The sequence below is a fragment of the Eulemur rufifrons genome, chromosome 2, assembly GCF_041146395.1.
Source record: "Eulemur rufifrons isolate Redbay chromosome 2, OSU_ERuf_1, whole genome shotgun sequence".
In the NCBI taxonomy this organism is placed as follows: Eukaryota; Metazoa; Chordata; class Mammalia; order Primates; family Lemuridae; genus Eulemur; species Eulemur rufifrons.
Window position 1 is genome coordinate 23,861,141 of NC_090984.1, and position 18,960 is coordinate 23,880,100.

General features: G+C 42.3%; 1 protein-coding gene across 7 annotated transcripts in view; it reads left to right on the forward strand.

Moving 5' to 3' along the window:
• The window catches only part of ADPGK (ADP dependent glucokinase), a 30,047-nt gene extending 15,181 nt beyond the window's left edge, over positions 1-14,866 (forward strand). For 4 of the 7 annotated variants that reach the window (XM_069457748.1, XM_069457764.1, XM_069457799.1 and 1 more), the window contains 4 exons: positions 6,211-6,331; positions 9,376-9,572; positions 10,238-10,336; positions 13,318-14,866. In XM_069457748.1, coding sequence (XP_069313849.1) covers positions 6,211-6,331; positions 9,376-9,572; positions 10,238-10,336; positions 13,318-13,872 — 972 coding nt within the window. In that variant the 3' untranslated portion in view covers positions 13,873-14,866. The remainder of the gene's footprint in view (positions 1-6,210; positions 6,332-9,375; positions 9,573-10,237; positions 10,337-13,317) is intronic. The other 3 variants (XM_069457755.1, XM_069457771.1, XM_069457780.1) reach the window with 3 other exon arrangements.
• The last annotated feature ends 4,094 nt before the right edge of the window (positions 14,867-18,960 follow it).

The window sequence follows — 18,960 nt, forward strand, 5'->3', positions numbered from 1 at the left end:
TCCACCTGGGTGACAGAGTGAGCCCCCATCTCTAAAAAAAATTAAAATTAACAATAAATAAATAATAATCTCTGCCTTTTAATTAGGGTGTTTAGATCATTTATATTTAATGTGGTTATTGATATATCAGGTTTGTTTTATTAGGTCATTAAATATGAAATGTCCGATTTTGAATCAAAAGTTTAGATTATTATTTTTCAAACAAGAAGCAGTACAATTAATCAAAGCATGTACCTAAACTATAGGCACAGTTTTGCCATCTTTACAGTAGCTTGCTTATGCCAGCAGTGAAGAAGCCTGGAGAGCGAGTCGTGATGAAATTACGAAAGGCATTTTTCATTATCTTGTTGAGAATTGAATATTTTTCCTTGCAAGAAGTGGTCCAAAGCCTGGAAGAAGTGTAGTCAGTTGGTGCAAGGTCTGGTGAATGTGGTGGATGACAGAGGGTTTCTAAGTCCAGCTTCTGTAGTTTGAGCAGTGTTGTATTTTTTGCGACATGTGGTCTTGCAGGAGTATTGGACTGTCTCTATTGACCAATCTCAGCTGCTTAATCACAAGCATCCTTATTTCATCCAATTGGTTGCAGTAGACATCCGCTGTAATTGATTAACCAGGTTTCGTGAAGCTGTAGTGGATAATATCAACGCTGCACCACCAAACAGACACCATTAGCTTTTTTTGATGAATATTCAGTTTTGGACTGTGTTTTGGCACTTCATCTTTAGGTAACCATTGTGCCAAATGCTTGCGATTGTCAAAAAGAATTCACTTTTCATCACATGTAACAATACAGTGTAGAAAAGGTTTGCTTTTATGTCATGACAGAAAAGAAAGGCAAGCTTCGAGACGATTTCTCTTCTGATGCTCGTTTAATTCATGTGGAACCCATCTATCCAGCTTTTTTACCTTGCCCATTTGTTTCAAATGGTCCAATATTGTTGGAATAGTAATGTCAAACCTTGCTGCTAATTCACATGTAGGTTGAAGTGGATTCGCTTCCACTATAGCTTTTAGCTCATCATTATCCACTGTGGTCTCAGGTTGCCCATGTGGCTCATTTTCAAGATTAAAATCACCAGAATGGAACTTCTCAAACCATCAACATACTGTGTGTTCATTAGCCACATCCTTCCCAAACTCTTCATTGATATTTTGAGCTGTCTGTGCTGTATTGGTTCCATGACGGAACTCATATTTGAAAATAACATGAATTTTTGACTTATCCATGATTTCATGAAAATTGCTCTAAAAAAAAAATTTGAAAGATAATCACAAACCAAAATGTGCATTTTTGAAAGACTGAGGATGTACCTTCACAATAAAAAACCAAAACCACCCCCCAAAACAAAAAAAAAAACCCAAGAAGTGTCAAAATGAAATGTCAGAGACATCAATTGTCAAACTTAGTACATAAGGAAATTGGACATTTCATACTTAATAACCTCATAAATCTGACATCTTGATGTTTTTTGATTTGTCCCACCTTTTTATCTTCCCTTTTCTTCTTTTTCTGTACTCTTTTTGGATTGTTTTCTATGATTTCATTTTATCTTCTCTGGCTTATTAGCTATAATTCTTTGTTTTCTTATTTTAGTGGTTGCTTTAGGCTTAATAGTGTACATCTTCAGCTTATCACAGTCTACTTTCAAGCGATATACCACCATGTGTACTGTAAGAACTTGTAATAGTGTACTGGCATACCTCAGAGATGTTGCAGGTTTAGTTCCAGACCACTGCAGCAATGCAAATATCGTGGTCAAATGACTCATACAAATATTTTGGTTTCCCAGTACATATAAAAGTTATGTTTACCTAAACTGTGTTGTAGTCTGTTAAGTGTGTAACAGCATTATGTCTAAAATGTACCTACCTTAATTTAAAAATATTGCTAAAAATGCAAACAACCATTTGAGTATTCAGCAAGTTATCTTTTTGCTGAGTGGACAGTCTTGCCTCGATGTTGATGGCTGCTAACTGATCAGGGTGGCAGTTGCTGAAGGTTGAAGTGGCCGTGGCAGTTTCTTAAAATAAGACAACAATGAAGTTTGCCACATCGATTGACTCATTCGTGGAAGATTTCTCTGTAACACGAGATGCTGTTTGATAGCATTTCGCCCACGGTAGAACTTGTTTCAAAGTTAGAGTCAGTCCTCTCAAACCCTGCTGCTGCTTTACCAACTAAGTTTATGTCATATTCTAAGTCCTTTGCTGTCATTTCACCAATGTTCACAGCATCCTCACCAAAAGTAGATTCCATCCCAAGAAACTATAAGAAGCAGCTCCTCATCCGTTCAGGTTTTATCATGCGATTGCAGTAGTTCAGTCACGTCTTCAGGCCCCACTGCTAAGTCTGGTTCTCTTGCTCTTTGCACATCTGCAGTTCCTTCTTCCATGAAGTCTGGTACTCCTCAAAGGCATCCTTTTAGGGTTAGAATCAATTTCTTCCAAACTCCTGTTAACGTTGACATTTTGACCTCCACCCATGGATTACGAACGTTCTTAATGGTGTCTAGAACGGTGAATCCTTTCCAGAAGGTTTTCAATTTGCTTTGCCCAGATCCATCAGAGGAATCACTCTATGGCAGCTATAATGTTATAAAATGTATTTTTTAAATAAGTCTTGAAAGTTGAAATTACTCCTTGATCCATGGTCTACAGAGTGGATGTTGTATCAGGAGGCATGAAAACAATGTTAATATTATACATCACCATCAGAGCTCTTCAGTATCTAGGAAGATTGTCAATGAGCAGTAAGTAATATTTTGAAATGAACTTTTTTTTTCCAAGCACTCAACAAGTGGGCTTAAAATATTCAGTAAACCATGCTATAATTAGATAAGCTGTCATCCAGGCTTTGTTTAGTTTATAGAGTGCAAGCGGAATAGAGCATAATTCTTAAGGGCCCTGGGATTTTCAGAATGGAAAATGAGCATTGGCTTCAACTTAAAGTCAAAGCTGCCTTAGCCCCCAACGAGAGTCAGCCTGTCACTTGAAGCTTTGAATCCAGGCCTTGACTTCTCTCCTCTAGCTAGGAAGGTCCTAGATGGCATCTGTTTCCAATAGAAGGCTGTTTAGTCTACATTGAAAATGTGTTGGTTATTTCATCATCTTCAGTGATCTTAGCTAGATCTTCTGGATAACTTGTAGCAGCTTCTACCTTAGCACTTCACTGCTTCACCTTGCACTTTTATGTTGTGGGGGTGGCGTCTTTCTTCAACCTCTACTAGCTTCCAACTTTTCTGCAGCTTCCTCACCTTTCTCAGCCTTCACAGAATTAGAGAGAGTTAGGGCCTTGCTCTGAGTTAGGCTTTGGCTTCAGGGAATGTTGTGGCTGGTTTGAGTTTCTGTCCAGACCACTCACTTTCCCCATGTTAGCAATAGGCTTATCATTCGTGTGTGCACTGGAGTAGCACTTTTAATTTCTTTCAGGAACTTTTCCAACTTCACAGCTTGGCTGTTTGACCCAAGAGGCCTCGCTTTCAGCCTGTCTTGGCTTTTGACATGCCTTCCCCACTAAGCTTAATCATTTCTAGTTTTTGATTGAAAGTGAGAGCTATACAATTTTTCTTTTCACTTGAACACTTAGAGGCCATTGTAGGCTTATTAAGTGGCCTAATTTCAATATTGTTATGTCTCAAGGATCAGGGATGCCTGAGGAGAGGGGGAGAGATGGGGGAACGGCTGGTCAATGGAGTAGTCAGAACACACACATGCTTATTAAGCTTACTGTCTTAGGGCATGATTTGTGGTGCCCCAAAACAATTGCAATAGTAACATCAAAGATCACTGATCACCATAACAGATAATAATGAAAACATTTGAAATATTGCAAGAATTAACAAATGTGACACAGCAACAGAGACACAAAGCGAGCACATGCTGTTGGAAAAAATGGTGCAGATAGACTTGTTCCATGCAGGGTTGCCACAAACCTTCAATTTGTAAAAAACACAGTATCTGCGAAGCACAGTAAGATGAGGTAGCCTGTGCTTCCATCTCTCCCCTCCAGTCTTTTTTTTTTGAGACAGAGTCTCACTCTGTTGCCCGAGCTAGAGTGCCGTGGTGTCAGCCTAGCTCACAGCAACCTCAAACTCCTGCGCTCAAGCAATCCTCCTGCCTCAGCCTCCTGGGTAGCTGGAACTACAGGCATGCGCCACCATGCCCGGCTAATTTTTTCTATATATTTTTCGTTGTCTGGCTAATTTCTTTCTATTTTTTTTAGTAGAGACGGGGTCTCGCTCTTGCTCAGGCTGGTTTCAAACTCCTGACCTTGAGCAATCCTCCCACCTGGGCCTCCCAGAGTGCTGGGATTACAGGCATGAGCCACCACGCCCGGCCTTCTCCTCCAGTCTTTATACCACTATTGTGATACATTTTACTTCTACATATGTTATAAACCTCACACTATATTGTTAGTACTTTTGTTCAAACAGTTAATTATCTTTTAAAGAGATTTAAATAATAAGGAAAATAATCTTACGTACTTATCTAGCAATACCATCTCTAGTGCTCTTCATTTCTCTGTTTCGATCCATATTTCTGTCTGGTGTCATTCTCTTTCTGCCTGAGGGACTTCTTTTAACATTTCTTATGATACAGGTTTTCCGGTGATAAGTTCTTTCAGCTTTCATACATCTGGAAACTCTTTTATGGTAATACGCTGAGGCATGCGTAGGGCTTACTGAGTTTATTCCTGTTTCTTGGGAATCACTGTCCTTTGTTGCCTGATGTCCAGGTGTTTCAAAACTATTGTTTCATATATTTTGTCTGATTTTTGTTGTTTTAGGCAGGAGGGTAAATCTGGCCCTTGTTATCTTAGAAGTGAAGTTCTAGCCAAGAATTAGAGAAAGGAAATAAAGTGGCAGGGACAAGACTTTTCAGAATTGGCCAGTAATGGGCACGTTTAAAGGCAGAAAGAGGAGACAAGCTGGATTTCTTAGTTAGCTACACAACAGTACCCTGTACAAAGCAAGGTACAAAGAAACAGGTGATTAGCAAGTAAAGATGGCTTTTGAAGCTTCTGGGTTGCATATTACTCTAGAACTTTCCTTTAACTCCTAGTGCAAGACCTCATTGTTCAGTGGTTTTGAGTCTGCTAGCCTGGCCTTGAGTGTCAAGCCAGAAACAGCTTATTGGAGCTGAGGAACTGCAGCAGATGTGAAATGGCTTCTAGAAGGAATGGCCGGCGGGGAGGGGAGGGGCAGGCTGGAATTGAAGAAGAAAGTTTTGGAGAAGTTGCAGAGCATCTCCCCCTAAACTTTCTAAATTGAGATGCTCTTTAATTCTCATATTTGGAAGGTTTTCCTGTTCACATAATAGTTAAATATAATAGGGAGCTTGATCCCCCAAATTAGGTCACCTGGTTATTGAGGGTATGGTGATCCAGAAGCTCTTTTTCTGTACTGTGTAAAATTCAAACAATTGTTGTCATCTGGCAACTTCAGGCAAACAACATCTCGTGTCTGTTTGCCTGCACAGGGTAAAAGTACGGAAAAGAGAGAACGTGGAGATAGGGTGTGTCCCAGACCGCTTGGCCTGCTGTAATAGCAAAATACCGCAGCCTGGGTGGCTTAAACAACAAAAGTTTATTTTCTTTTAGTTTTGGAGACTGAAAAGTCTAAGATCAAGGTTCCAGCAAGGTTTGGTTTCTGGTGAGGGCTCTCTTCCTGGCTTGCAGATGGCCGCCTTGTCACTGTGTTCTCACCTGGCCTTTCCTTGGTGTGTGCAGCATGAGTAGAGAACTCAATCTCTCTCTCTGTTCCTTTTCTTATAAGGCCACCAGTCCTGTCTGATTAAGACCTCACCCTTATGACCTCATGTAATCTTAATTACCCCCTTAGAGTTCTATCTCCAGATACTATCACATTGGGGTTAGGGCTTCAACATCTGCTTCTGGGGGGACACAAACATTTAGTCCATAACAGAGAGTATGGGATACAGCAGCGCGTGGTACCTAACAACTCTGACCTGGGTCTTTTGTCACCTTCTCCTTTCTGGGCACATTGTGGCCATACCCTCCAAAGGCCTCTGCCCTGGCAACAGCCCTTCTGCTGCAAACATCCAAACCAAGAGCTGTCAGAATTAGATTGGGATTCCAGTGTTCCGATGCAATGCGTAGAACTGGCCTGAACGTACGTCCTGTCCCAGGCGCTGTTGGGATGCTGTGGGAAGAGCAGGTCCTCTGACACACTTCGTGCTGTTCGTCTCCAGGTTCTTCTTTGTGGTCCAGTGGGTCCAAAGCTACATGAGCTGCTTGATGACGATGTATTTGTCCCACCAGAGTCACTGCAGGAAGTGGATGAGTTCCACCTCATTCTAGAGTATCAAGCAGGTAAGGAAACGAGTAAATAACGGTGGTAACACTGGTCAGGGGACAGTGTATTATCATACTGGGGTGTGACTGTGCCAGAAATTGATCTTTATAAATTAGCAGGATCCTATTCTTGCTATATACCAAAGGTGTCCTGACCCACTGGTTCTACTGAGCTGATAATGGTCATTTCATCGTCTCAAGGGAAAGTGACAGAGTATTCTAACACCAAAGAAAATTCCCCGGTCTGCCTGCAAGCAGAATTGCTCTGAACCCAAAGAAACAAGGCTGTAGGAAAGCAGGCATCTTGAATAAAAATGAAAAGTGGTAAAGTTTTATACTTTAACATACATAAAGTTTTCCTTTATTACTAAGAAAAGAGAAAGGCAAGTGACATCTGTTCAGCGATGCCCTGGGCCTTTCTGGCTGGCTGTGCCAAGCTGTTTAGGATTGATTCCAGGCCTCTGGCAACTGTCTTTGGAGCATTTTCTTTTTCCTTGGTACGTGAGTGGATTATTTCTCATTATGTAGTTTTCTAATGTTTATAAATCCAAATCCACCCATCACACACCCACCCCCAGCAGATTTTGTGTGTTACACAGACTAGAGATCTGATTTCTGAGTGCATCTTAAATACTTGGACGTATTTTGATTCTGTGTATTTCCTGGTGTGTCTTTCCCTCTGCTCAGAACTCAGACTCTTGAGTTCCTGATTCAATACATTATTAAAGACTCGAGCATCTAACGGTATTAAAGCAGTACTTGCCACTCTTCAGTGAACTGCTTTCACATCAGACAATTAAGAGAACCTCCCCTACTAGGGTAATTAACTTTAAGGTAAGATGTGAACTATATTGCTTCTTGAAAATTATGCCTTTCTCTAGGTTTGAAAAGGAATTATTTCCTCCTTCTAGTTCTCTTTTGGGTGCTTACCAGAATCAGCTAGGAGGGACAAGGTCTGGAAATTAAGGACACAATGTTGAAGTCGGCAATTCACATTTAATGATACATAAGTTTTGAGTTTCTCTCGGTTTTAGTTTCCCCAAAAGGGGAATAAGAGTTAAGGTTGCCGGCACATTGTGGTAAGGATTAAGAGGTTGGTGTGTTTAACCACTGTGAGCTGCTTGGAAAAACATGATCAGGACTGTGGACTGGAAGGGTCTGGAACAGCTGCAGGTGGTGCCTGCGAGGTGCTACCGCCACCAGTTCCAGATTCGTTTCACTTCCGCTGCTGTTGGCACTCACAGTGTGAACCGGGAACCTTTGCGGTTCCTGGTTTCTATCATATTCCCTGGTGACTCCAGAGTGGAGAGTCCAGTGTCTTCAACAAGACTTTGATGTTTTATTGGACAGCTGTGCGTTGTAGGTAGTTAAGGAGACGGCACAGCTTCTCTCAAAAGGAGATTGTCTCCATCCGTGGGCTTATAAGCTTCACACTTCAGTTTTTCTTTCCAATGCCTTAATTTTCTTAGTACCAAGCAGGGGCCTTCCATTAAACTGTATGAGAAGTTACATTTTCCTAGGCCCCAGGAGGGAACCTGGTCTGGTGGCAGCAGCCCTCTGGTGAGCTCTCTTAACAGAAATCCATTCCCAGCTTCTCTCTAACCTAGATGGGTAAATTCCAAGAGAATTTATCAATTTTTTTTTTTCCTCCTTCTCTCAGAAAAGCTCATTTTCAGGCTTGGGCTGGGAGTCCAGTGAGTGATCACACAGGTGTTGCTGACTTACTGGCTCCAGGACAGGGTGACAAATGGGGAGAAGAGATTGCAGAGATAAACACAAAGCTTTGCGAGGAGAGAGGGCGAGAACTGCTGTTTCAGGCTGAGTTTCGATCTGCTTGCTTCTCAGGCCCCTCCATCAGCCCTGTGTCCTGTGGAGACAGTGGCCCTCCACACGCCTCCTTGTCCTGGCCTTGTGAAAGTCCGTTTATTTTTGCCTCTCTCACTTGCCTGAAGAAATCAGTTGCTTTTGGATGCTGTGTGGCTCTTTCCTCCTAGGTTGTCAGGCCACGTTTCCTAGCATCGTCACAATTCAAGAGTCAGGTCTTTGTCTTGCTTTCTAGATAATATCAATGTGATGTATTTTTCCTGTTGTACAGAGTCTTGTTAATTTAGGATATGTTGGATTCGGAGTTCATACCAATATTTTTTGTTGTCATGGGCATTTAGGTCATCAGTCTGTTCTCTTGCTCACTTTTTCCTTTGCTAATTCATTCACGTTGGCTGTATGCCAGGCACACCTGAGGCGGTAGGAGTATGATGACAGAAGACAACGTGGACCTTGCCCTCAGCTTGCAGTTTACTGCTAGAGATGGACACTTGAACAAATTGTTGCAAAAATTATGTGCCCAGTCCTATAATGGGATACAGTGGTGGCCCAGGGAAGGAAGAAATCAAGTCTGCTTGGGGGCGGTAGCGTTAGGGAAGGTGTCACATTCACGGAGGAAGTAGTACTTGAATTTGGTCTCGAACAGTCATCACTCCAAAGCTACTTATGCAAAAGCGGCTAGAGCAGACAGGTGTTCTTCCCTGTGGGATCAGGTGCCCAGAAACAACCAGTGGGCAGGAGGGAAGAGGAGGTGCAGTCAGCTTGGATCGTGGAACTTTAGCCTGCTTAGGTTCCAACTAAATGAAAGGTGTTCAGGGCACTGCTGTGAGGTGGAACATGCTCTGAAAAAGGCAGCCTGTCCTTTCTGCAAGAGCACGTGCAGTATGTGCTATATGCTGGTATTTGGAAGTCACGCTCCTGCTCTGTAACTGTCTCCTGTGTTTGAGAGCTCAGTGGACAGTGGAGCTCTCCTGGAACTCAAGGGGAGCTCATCACCTTGAAGAGGGCATACGGCTTCCATACTGTGTTTCTCTTTCTTTGTTGGGTTTGGGTTTAGGTTTTTGGTTTGTTTCTTGCAGTGCCTTGCTGACCGTAGACCTTTGTGGCTGGGGTCCACTCAGCCAGAAGCCAGCCTGCTCAGAGCCAAGGCTCCTGTGAGGCACCGTAAAGCCCCCTAACAGCTAGGAGACTTAAAGCCTCTTCCTTTTCTTCCCATTGTGTTGACTGGGCTTTTCTAGGGGAGGAATGGGGCCAGTTAAAAGCTCCCCATGCCAACCGATTCATCTTCTCTCACGACCTCTCCAACGGGGCCATGAATATGCTGGAGGTGTTTGTGTCTAGCCTGGAGGAGTTTCAGCCAGACCTGGTGGTCCTCTCTGGATTGCACATGATGGAGGGACAAAGCAAGGAGCTCCAGAGGAAAAGACTCTTAGAGGTAATAGCTCTGTTACAGAATTTCACAGACTTCAGCTGCTGTTTTTCTTCAGGCTCCAGCCTCTTTCGGCCTCTGTAGCTTGTGCTGCCTTGCCTTGGGTCCCGGCCTCCCAGGGACATACCTTGGCAGCTGGCTGTGAAGCTTGCCTCCTACTCCAGTGAGGCGCTTCGCTGTATCCCTCCAGATGTGGGCGGCAGCTCGAGTAGGACAGGTCAGAACATCTTCTTGCCTGAGCCTCTGCATCCTGTGCTAAATGGAACGTTCCATGCAAGCTGCAGGGGTTGTAGTTTGTGTCCTTTGTGTTGTCTGTATCATCTCACTTCACATCAGCTATGCTGCAGTTCCTACAGATCTGTGCAGCAGTTGAAGCCAGCTGCTCAGTTTAGGTCACAGGAATAGACTGGCAACATGAATATACAGGGGCAGATCTTTGTCGTCTCTGATTCTGTAACCCCGATGGCTCTCTGCAGAGCCTAGTCTTCCCTGCTGGGAAAAGTATCCCTTGTCCACAGAGACAATGGGGGGAGCCACATTGCTTGTGGCCCTTGTGATGGTGCAAAGAAAGCAATCACGAGGAGGCATTGCCTCTCATGGCCTGATCTTTTCTTCCCTCTTGCCTGACTCCCTTCATTTCTAACGGCAATGCTGTCCTCTTCTCTTTGCAGGTTGTAACCGCCATTTCTGACATCCCCACTGGTATTCCAGTTCACCTAGAGCTGGCCAGCATGACCAATAAGGAGCTCATGAGCAGCATTATGCATCAGGTAACCACGGGGGCAGCACATGGGGTGTCTTTTGGCCCTGAGCCTCATAGGGCCTTGCAGAGAAGCTCCTTTGTCCAGTAGTACCACGTGTTTGGGCTCAGGGACTGGCTCACCGAAATGTAGGTTTGTGTCACTCAGACCAAATCCATGGGGATCCAGGACCGTTGTGGAACAGGATCTCCTGCTAGGTTAGAAATACCGTAGTGCAACTGCTAGATTCATGGGTCATATTTCTCCCTCTGGAATGGGCAAGTTGAAAGTGAATGGCTTATTGCAGTAGAGCTCAAAGGAGAAAACTGAAAGCCCAGCTCAGCTGCTTTCAGTTGAACTTGAAGCAGGTCAAAGGAAGGTAACTTTGAGGGAACTTCACTCCCCCACCAGGCATCTGGTTGTTCAGCTCCTTCCTTTGAACACGGCAATGACTAGGAGAAACGCGAGTGTGTGAGGCTTACAAGCACAAGTGTTGGAGCCCTGATTGGCAAGCCAGCTTTGTCCCCGCTGGCTTTATGAACTTAGGAAAGTTACTCACCTGTCATTTTAGTGTTATTAACCTTTTAAATTTGTAATATATTGATAGGGTTCAAAAACCACAAAATATGCAAAGATACACAATGAAGTCTTCCTCTTTCTGGTTCTTCCCTTTCCCCTCCTGTCCTCAGTCTTAGGAATCCCCTTCTAGTTTCCTCTGTATCCCTCCAGAGTTATTTTGTACCATATAAGAAAACATGGGAATATATCCTTATTTTTCACCCAAAAAGATAGTACAGCATAGTAAATACACTGTTCTGCGCTTTGCTTTTCCTGCTAAAGGTATCTTGGAGATATTTTCTGTATCGTTAATGTGGAGAATGTCCGCTGTGTTTTCACACCACGTGGTTAAAATAAACACGTGGATGCACCTCAGTTTATTTAACCTGCATCTTCTTGACGGACATTTTGCCCTTTCCTGTTACATACGATGCTGCAATGAAAGACTTTGTGTGGGATTTTATTTCGCCTGTGAGCAAGTACATGTGTATGTTAAATGTTCAGAAGTAGAAAGAATTGCTGGACTGGAAGCATTTGTAACTTTGAGATTGCCTGATTGCCCTCCATGAGAATTGTACCAGTTTACTTCCTACTAGCAATATCTGTAAGTGCTTATTCCTTCATATCCTTGCCATCAGAATGTGATTAAAAGTTTGCATTTATCATCAGTCTGACAGATGAAAAATGGCATTTCAGTATAGAGTCATCCCTCAGTATCACAGTGGGGGTGGCTCCAGGACTCCCCCATACCCACAGATAGCAAAACCTGCAGATGCCCAAGCCCTGCACTTGGCCCCATGGGTAAGAAAAGTCGGCCCTCCCTACCCACAGGTTCCACATCTCTCAAGTACTGTATTTTCCATCCGAGGTTGGTTGAATCTGTGGATGCAAAACCCACAGATAGGGAGGGCTGATTGTAGTTTGATTTGTTAAATACACTTTCTTTTTTAGGGCAGTTTTAGGTTCACAGCAAAATAGAGCAGAATGTACAGAGTTCCCATATACTCCCATTCCCCCCACATGCACAGCCTACCCCGCTATTGTCATGCCTCACCGGAGTGGGACGTTGGTTAGAGTCAGTGAACCTACACGGACACATCAGCATCACCCAAAGTCCATAGTTTGCAATTGTGTTCACTCTTGGTGTTTTCCTTTACGGTGGTTGTCGTTTTTTTTTGTTTTTTTTTTTTTTTTTTAAGAGACTGGGACTTGCTCTGTTGCCGAGGCTGAGTGCAGTGGTGTGATCATAGCTCACCGTGATCTTGAACTCCTGGACTCAGGCAGTCCTCCCACCTCAGCCTCCAGGGTAGCTGGGACTACATGTGCATGCCACCATGCCTGGCTAATTTTGTTTTTTTGTAGAGATAGAGTCTCGCTATGTTGCCCAGGCTGGTCTCGAACTCCTGGCCTCAGGCGATCTACCTGTCTCGGTTTCCCAAAGTGCTGGGATTACAGGTGTGAGCCACCACACCTGGCTTCAGTATAGTTTTATTTACTTTTCTCTTTCTAAGGTTGAGTATCTTTTCACTTTTTAAAAAATGAGCCATTATTATTTCACTTTCTCTCAGTCTACTTAGTCTTTCTGAGCCTTAGTCTGTAAATGGAGGCAGTTCCTCCCTCTCTCAAAGGGTTATGGTAAGATTTGGATGAAATAAAGCCTTTAGCTCAGTGCCTGGCACAAAACATGCAATAAATAAAAGCCACTATTACATTAACAAAGGTATATAGAACATTATTTTTTTTTTAATTTTATATGCATACACATATATACAGGACTCATCTCTCCTGTAGAAACCTTCACTTAATGTGTGGTTCTCTGGTTCTAGGGAGGGAAGTGCTAAGTTGGAAAGACAGGTGAATACAGTGGTTCCCCATAAGATAGAAAATGTGCTCAGTGACGCCTGTTCGGTACTTTTTTCACGCAGTGTTACTACTAAATGCAGACGGTCTTCCTAATGTGCACCTGCTTAAAAAGCTTAGCTCTAACATGAGACTATTTTTCTTGCTTCTTGGTGTTGTATTTGAAAAACCATTGTGACCCTGAGTGTACGTGCTAAGGTCTCCATTTTAGTGGCCAAATGCCTACTGACATTCAGGAACTGAGGGCCATATCCCATCAGTGGTAAGAGTATACGCTGTGTGTACAAAGGCGAAAACCAGGCACCATGGGAAGAGCAAAATATATACAGCTCTGCCACAGGCTTATAATGGCATATAACAGAAGACTAGGTCTGAAACAGTGTAACTGCAACTTCCCAGTTTCTCCCAAGTTTTAATGACGTTGGAGGTAGAGGTGTAATAGCTAAAGCAGTGACTTCAGGGGCAGGAGTCCTGCAGTAAGGAAGAAAGATGCCTGCCTGCCTTCTCTGTCATTTAGTCATTGGCTGTGTCCTAAGATATCTTAGGAGCTAGATCATGTCCATCAGAAAGAGACCTGTCGTTGTTTTTGTTAGCAGGTCTTTCCTGCAGTGACCTCCCTTGGGCTGAATGAACAGGAGCTGTTATTTCTTACCCAGTCGGCATCTGGACCTCACTCTTCTGTCTCCTCCTGGAATGGCGTTCCTGATGTGGGCATGGTCAGTGACATCCTCTTCTGGATCTTGAAAGAACACGGAAGGAGTAAAGGCAGAGCCTCGGACCTCACCAGGATCCATTTCCACACGCTGGTCTACCACATCCTGGTAACTGTGGATGGACACTGGGCCAACCAGCTGGCAGCCGTGGCTGCAGGAGCTCGTGTGGCTGGGACTCAGGCCTGCGCGACAGAAGCCATAGATGCCAGCCGAGTGTCTCTGAGGGCACCCCGAGAGTTCATGACTTCCCATTCGGAGGCAGGGTCCAGGATCGTGTTAAACCCTGGTGAGCCAGTTGTGGAATGGCACAGGGAGGGGATATCCTTCCACTTCACGCCAGTATTGGTGTGTAAAGACCCAATTCGAACTGTGGGCCTTGGAGATGCCATTTCAGCCGAAGGACTCTTCTATTCTGAAGTGCACCCTCACTCTTAGGAAGGTTGTGGTGGATAATTTTTCTAAGGAAGGAGAAGTAGCCAACTTAAGAATTACAGAAAGAAAGCGGTTTGGAAAATAGGATTGAGGGTGTCAGAACTGTTTCTAGATCTAGTTGGAAGATAGCCAAAGAAACAAAAGCAGATTAAACTGTATCAGATACATTCCAGCCTGTTGGCGATTACATAAAAACATTTCAGGTTTTAATCAAAATTTAGCTAATGAGACTGGATTTTTGGTTTTTTATGTCATGTGTTGTCACAGTGCTAGAAACTCAATTCTCCAATCTCCAGTTTATGCAGCGTCAAGTATTTTAAGCCAGACTTCGTCACCTTTGAGAGCATGTCAGCTGGAGAAAGCACTGCCCTCCTTGTTCGCGTCAGAAGTGCACACTTGCTCAGCCGTGTTCCTGGCCTCTAGTGAGGCCTGCTGTGAGGGGCCCGTGTCTCTCAGCTCACTGCTTGCTCACGGGCAGAACCGTGATTCTCATTCAGTGTTACGATGACAAGATTTAATGAGCGTACCTTCTCAGTCTCCTCTCAGACTTAGGACAGAGCCACAAGTAAGGACAAAATGATCCCTCCTGTGCTTTATGATCACAGCAGGGGCTGGGGAGCCTTGAGTAGCCTTTGAGGGAGTCGTTCATTCTGCAGTTGTTTGGAAGCCTGGGTGGCTTTGTGAGCTGAAGGACTGTGCCTTCCTGTCCTGGCTGTTTACACTGTGGGCTGGCTGGTGAAAAGCTGCTGTGGCCTGAGACGACCTCATGGCCTAGCTCTGGGTGTGCTTTCCGCAACAGAAGACAGACTTTTGTTTATTCTGAGCCTTCAAGGAGTTTGCTTTTACAACTGGAATATGCTTCTGTGTATATAACATCATATATGTTTTATGTTTTCATTTGATACATCCATTAAAGAGTTTGACCTCGTAAGAGCCCCAGGATCATGAATAAATTTGTCATGTTATATATTTATTTTTTTATAAATCAAGACTTCTGTGTTGCTTTTAAATATATTAAAAACAATTTACGTTTCAGGAATCCTAAGTCTGTCTGTAATTTTGTTTCCACCATCACTCTGGATAAAATATAAATCATTCTGATCTTCACTTGTGACTTACATAGTAGTCTGCTCTTGACGTGTTTGATTATTTTGTCTTCCCTATCACTGGGTTACATGATCCCTCGTGCCGAGCCTGAGCTTTAGGCGTGTCCTCTGGTGTTCAAAGTGTCAGAAGTTACCTGTATGAAGTAGCCCAGTTAAAGCTGAATGCGGTGGATCATGCCCTGTAATCCCAGCTACTCAAGAGCCTGAGGTGGGAGGATTGCTTGAGGCCAGAAGTTTGAGAACAGCCTGAACAACACAGCCAAACCCCATCTCTACCAAAAAAACAAAAATAAAGTTGAATGGGAGCACAGCAGATTGAAAGCATAATGAGCCTTTTCAGCTTGTTCCAAGGACAGTGTGGACATGGCAGCTGGTGGCAGGCCTGCCTAATTCAGGGTTATTGTTTCCCCCTGGGCTCCCAGCAGCTTCTGGAATCTTAAAGCTACCTTGAGTTCTTCATTTATGACCTCCCTCTCCCTGCTTTGGGTAAGAAGTCTTGATTACTCCTTCAAAGAAAATTTAAGCTTAAAGAATTACGTAGCTTGTAATTCAAAGCAAGTAGTTCATTAAGGAAATCTCTGGCTGTTAACCTCATCCTTCTTTGCCTCCCAGCTCAATTAAAACTAACCACCAACTTTCTAGCCTATTTTTATTAGAAGGGCTTACAATGAGAAGAGATTTCTGTTTTCCCAAGAAGATTTGGAATAACTCACCATTTATATTCTAAACCTAAGAAGACTATTAGTAGTCCTGAAATGTTCTCCATGTGATCTTTTTCTTAGTCTATCTCTAAATTGTCTGCCCAGCCCCTGACACCTGAGTGTATATTCTCAACAGGTTCTCCATTTTTCCTTGGTGGTAACGATAAAGACTAGTTCAGGAAGTATAGTCGGCACATACCCTAGAGCATTGTTTTCCAGTGATGAGTCTTAAACTGTTAATAGTAACTAAATCAGTTTGTTGGTTGTCACTAAATGTAACAAAATGCATCGTACATTGTAAGGGTAAGTATTAAAAGTAAGTATTATTTTATAAAATGTAGCGAATATATGTCTGAATGAGTTTTAATGATTGTACGTATGTGAATATCTCCTGGCAGAATGTCCTACCTTATTTGTGAAGAAGCTAAGTAAGCTAAATAGGAGTGACTAGGATCTGTCACTTAGGACAGATTATGCAGAAGTGAATTGGAAAGGCAAGATAAGCTGAACACATGGGGCTTTAGGCTTTGCAACCCTTTCAGTCGCATTTTATAAAGCTTTCCATGGTTGATTTTATATGAAGAAGAAAAGTTTGAAAATCCACTGGCATTGAAAGGATGCCTGGTGAAGAGTGAGCCTTTCTAGAATAAGAACTGTTGATACACTCCTTGCATTCACTTGAAACAGATTTAAAATCCAGGGAAAAGGTGCAGCACACAGAATACAGCCAGGAGATAAAAATGAAGCCAAAAATCAGTAATCCTTATCATGCAAGATACTGTTTAGATTTTGTCCTCTTACTCTCAAGTTTGAGTGAGGTGGGAGTAATTAACTCATCAGCAGAAGAAATCCAAATTCTGTGTAGGGTTTTGAGATGGTGAGTATTGTATAATATTGAACAAGTTGCCCTTACTCATCTGTAAAATGGGGCCAATAATGGTACCTCCCTTCATAGGGCTGTTGATTAAAGGAGATATCCATGCAAAATATTTAGCACAGTATGTGGCACATATTTAAGAGTTTAATAATTGTTAATTATTACTAAGCTGGGTTGTATAAGTTATTGTAAGTTATTACTAAGGCCTTAAGAGACCCAGGAAATAGCCTGGGTCTCTTAAGAACTATTTTAAATCATTGAAAAGCTACCATAATAATTTAACATTTTATTTTTTTGGTCTTTTTTTCAGGTAAAAATTTTTATACAGTGAAACTACAAATTTGAAGTACCATTTGGTAAATTTTTCCCCCATTTTTTTTTTATTATTTTTATTTTTATTTTTTTCAGCTCATTATGGGGGTACAAAAGTTCAGGTTATATATATTGCCCCTGCCTCCCCATCCCCCCGAGTCTGAGCTTCAAGCGTGTCCATTCCCCAGGCAGTGCGCATCGCACTCATCAAGTAGGTATACACCCATCCCTTCCCCCCAGCCCCCACCTCTGTCCGATACCAATTGGTGTTATTCCCAAATGTGCACTCAGGGAAACCAGTTTGCTGGTGAGTACATGTGGTGCTTATTTTTCCATTCTTGGGATACTTCACTTAATAGAATGGGTTCCAACTCTCTCCAGGAGAACCATAGAGATGTCATATCTTCATCATTTCTTATAGCTGAGTAATATTCCATGGTATACATATACCACAGCTTACTAATCCAATCATGTATTGATGGGCATTTGGGTTGTTTCCACATCTTTGCGATTGTGAATTGTGCTGCTATAAACATTCGGGTACATGTGTCTTTGTTAAAGAATGACCTTTTTTCCTTTGGGTATATGCCCAGTAATGGGATTGCTGGGTCAAATGGCAGGTCTACTTGAATCTGTTTAAGATACCTCCATAATGCTTTCCACAGGGGTTGCACTAGTTTGCAGTCCCACCAGCAGTGTATTAGTGTTCCTGTCTCTCCACACCCACGCCAACATGTGTTGTTTTGGGTTTTTTTGATAAAGGCCATTCTCATTGGAGTTAAGTGATATCTCATTGTGGTTTTGATTTGCATTTCTCTAATGATTAGGGATGTTGAGCATTTTTTCATATGTTTGTTAGCCATTCTTATATCTTCTTTCGAGAAGTTTCTATTCATGTCATTTGCCCACTTTTTGATAGGGTTGCTTGATTTTTTCTTGCTGATTTTCCTGAGTTCTAAATAGATTCTTGTTATCAGTCCTTTATCTGATGTGTAGTATGCAAAAATTTTTTCCCATTCTGTAGGTGGTCTGTTTATTCTCTTGACTGTTTCTTTGGCTGTGCAGAAGCTTTTTAATTTAATCATGTCCCATTCATTTATTTTTGTTGCTGCTGTGATTGCCTTGTTAGCCCACTTTTTAACAGGATTATTTGGTTTTTCTTTTTCGTTGAGTTCCTTGTAAATTCTGGGTACTAGTTCCCTGTCTGATGTATAGTTTGCAAATATTTTCTCCCATTCTGCAGGCTGTCTGTTCAATCTGTTGGTTATTTCTTTTGCTGTGCAGAAGCTTTGTAGGTTAATTAAGCCTCATTTATTTATTTCTGTTTTTGTTGCCTCTGCCTTTGAGGTCTTAGTCATGAATTCTTTGCCTAGACCAATATCCAGAAGAGTTTTCTCTAGGTTTTCTTCCAGTGTTTTTATAGTTTCAGGTCTTATATTTAAGTCTTTAATCCATCTTGAGTTGATTTTTGTATATAGTAAGAGATAAGGGTCCCAATTTCACTCTTCTGCATACAGCAATCCAATTTTCTCAGCACCATTTATTAAAAAGGGTGTCTTTTCCCCAGTGTATGTTCTTGTTGACTTTGTCAAAGATCAGTTGGTTGTATGTATGTGACTTTATTTCTGGGTTCTCTTTCTCTTCCATTGATCTAATGTATCTATTTTTATGCCAGTACCATGCTGTTTTGGTTACTATAGCCTTGTAGTATAATTTGAAGTCAGGCAATATGATGCCTCCAACTTTGTTCTTTTTGCTTAAGATTGCTTTGGCTATTAGGGCTATTTTTTGGTTCTATATGAACTTTAGAATTGTTTTTTCTAATTCTGTGGAAACATTGGTATTTTAATAGGGATTGCATTGAACGTGTAAATTGCTTTAGGCAGTGTGGTTATTTTAATGACATTAATTCTTCTAATCCATGAGCATGGGATGTTTTTCCATTTGTTTGTGTCATTGACAGTTCCTTTCATCAGTGTTTTTTAGTTTTCCTTGTAAAGATCTTTCACCTGTTTGGTTAAATACATTCCTAGGTTTTGTGAGGTCTTTTGCTTTTCTTCTCTTTTCTTTTTCACAACTATTGTAAATAGGATTG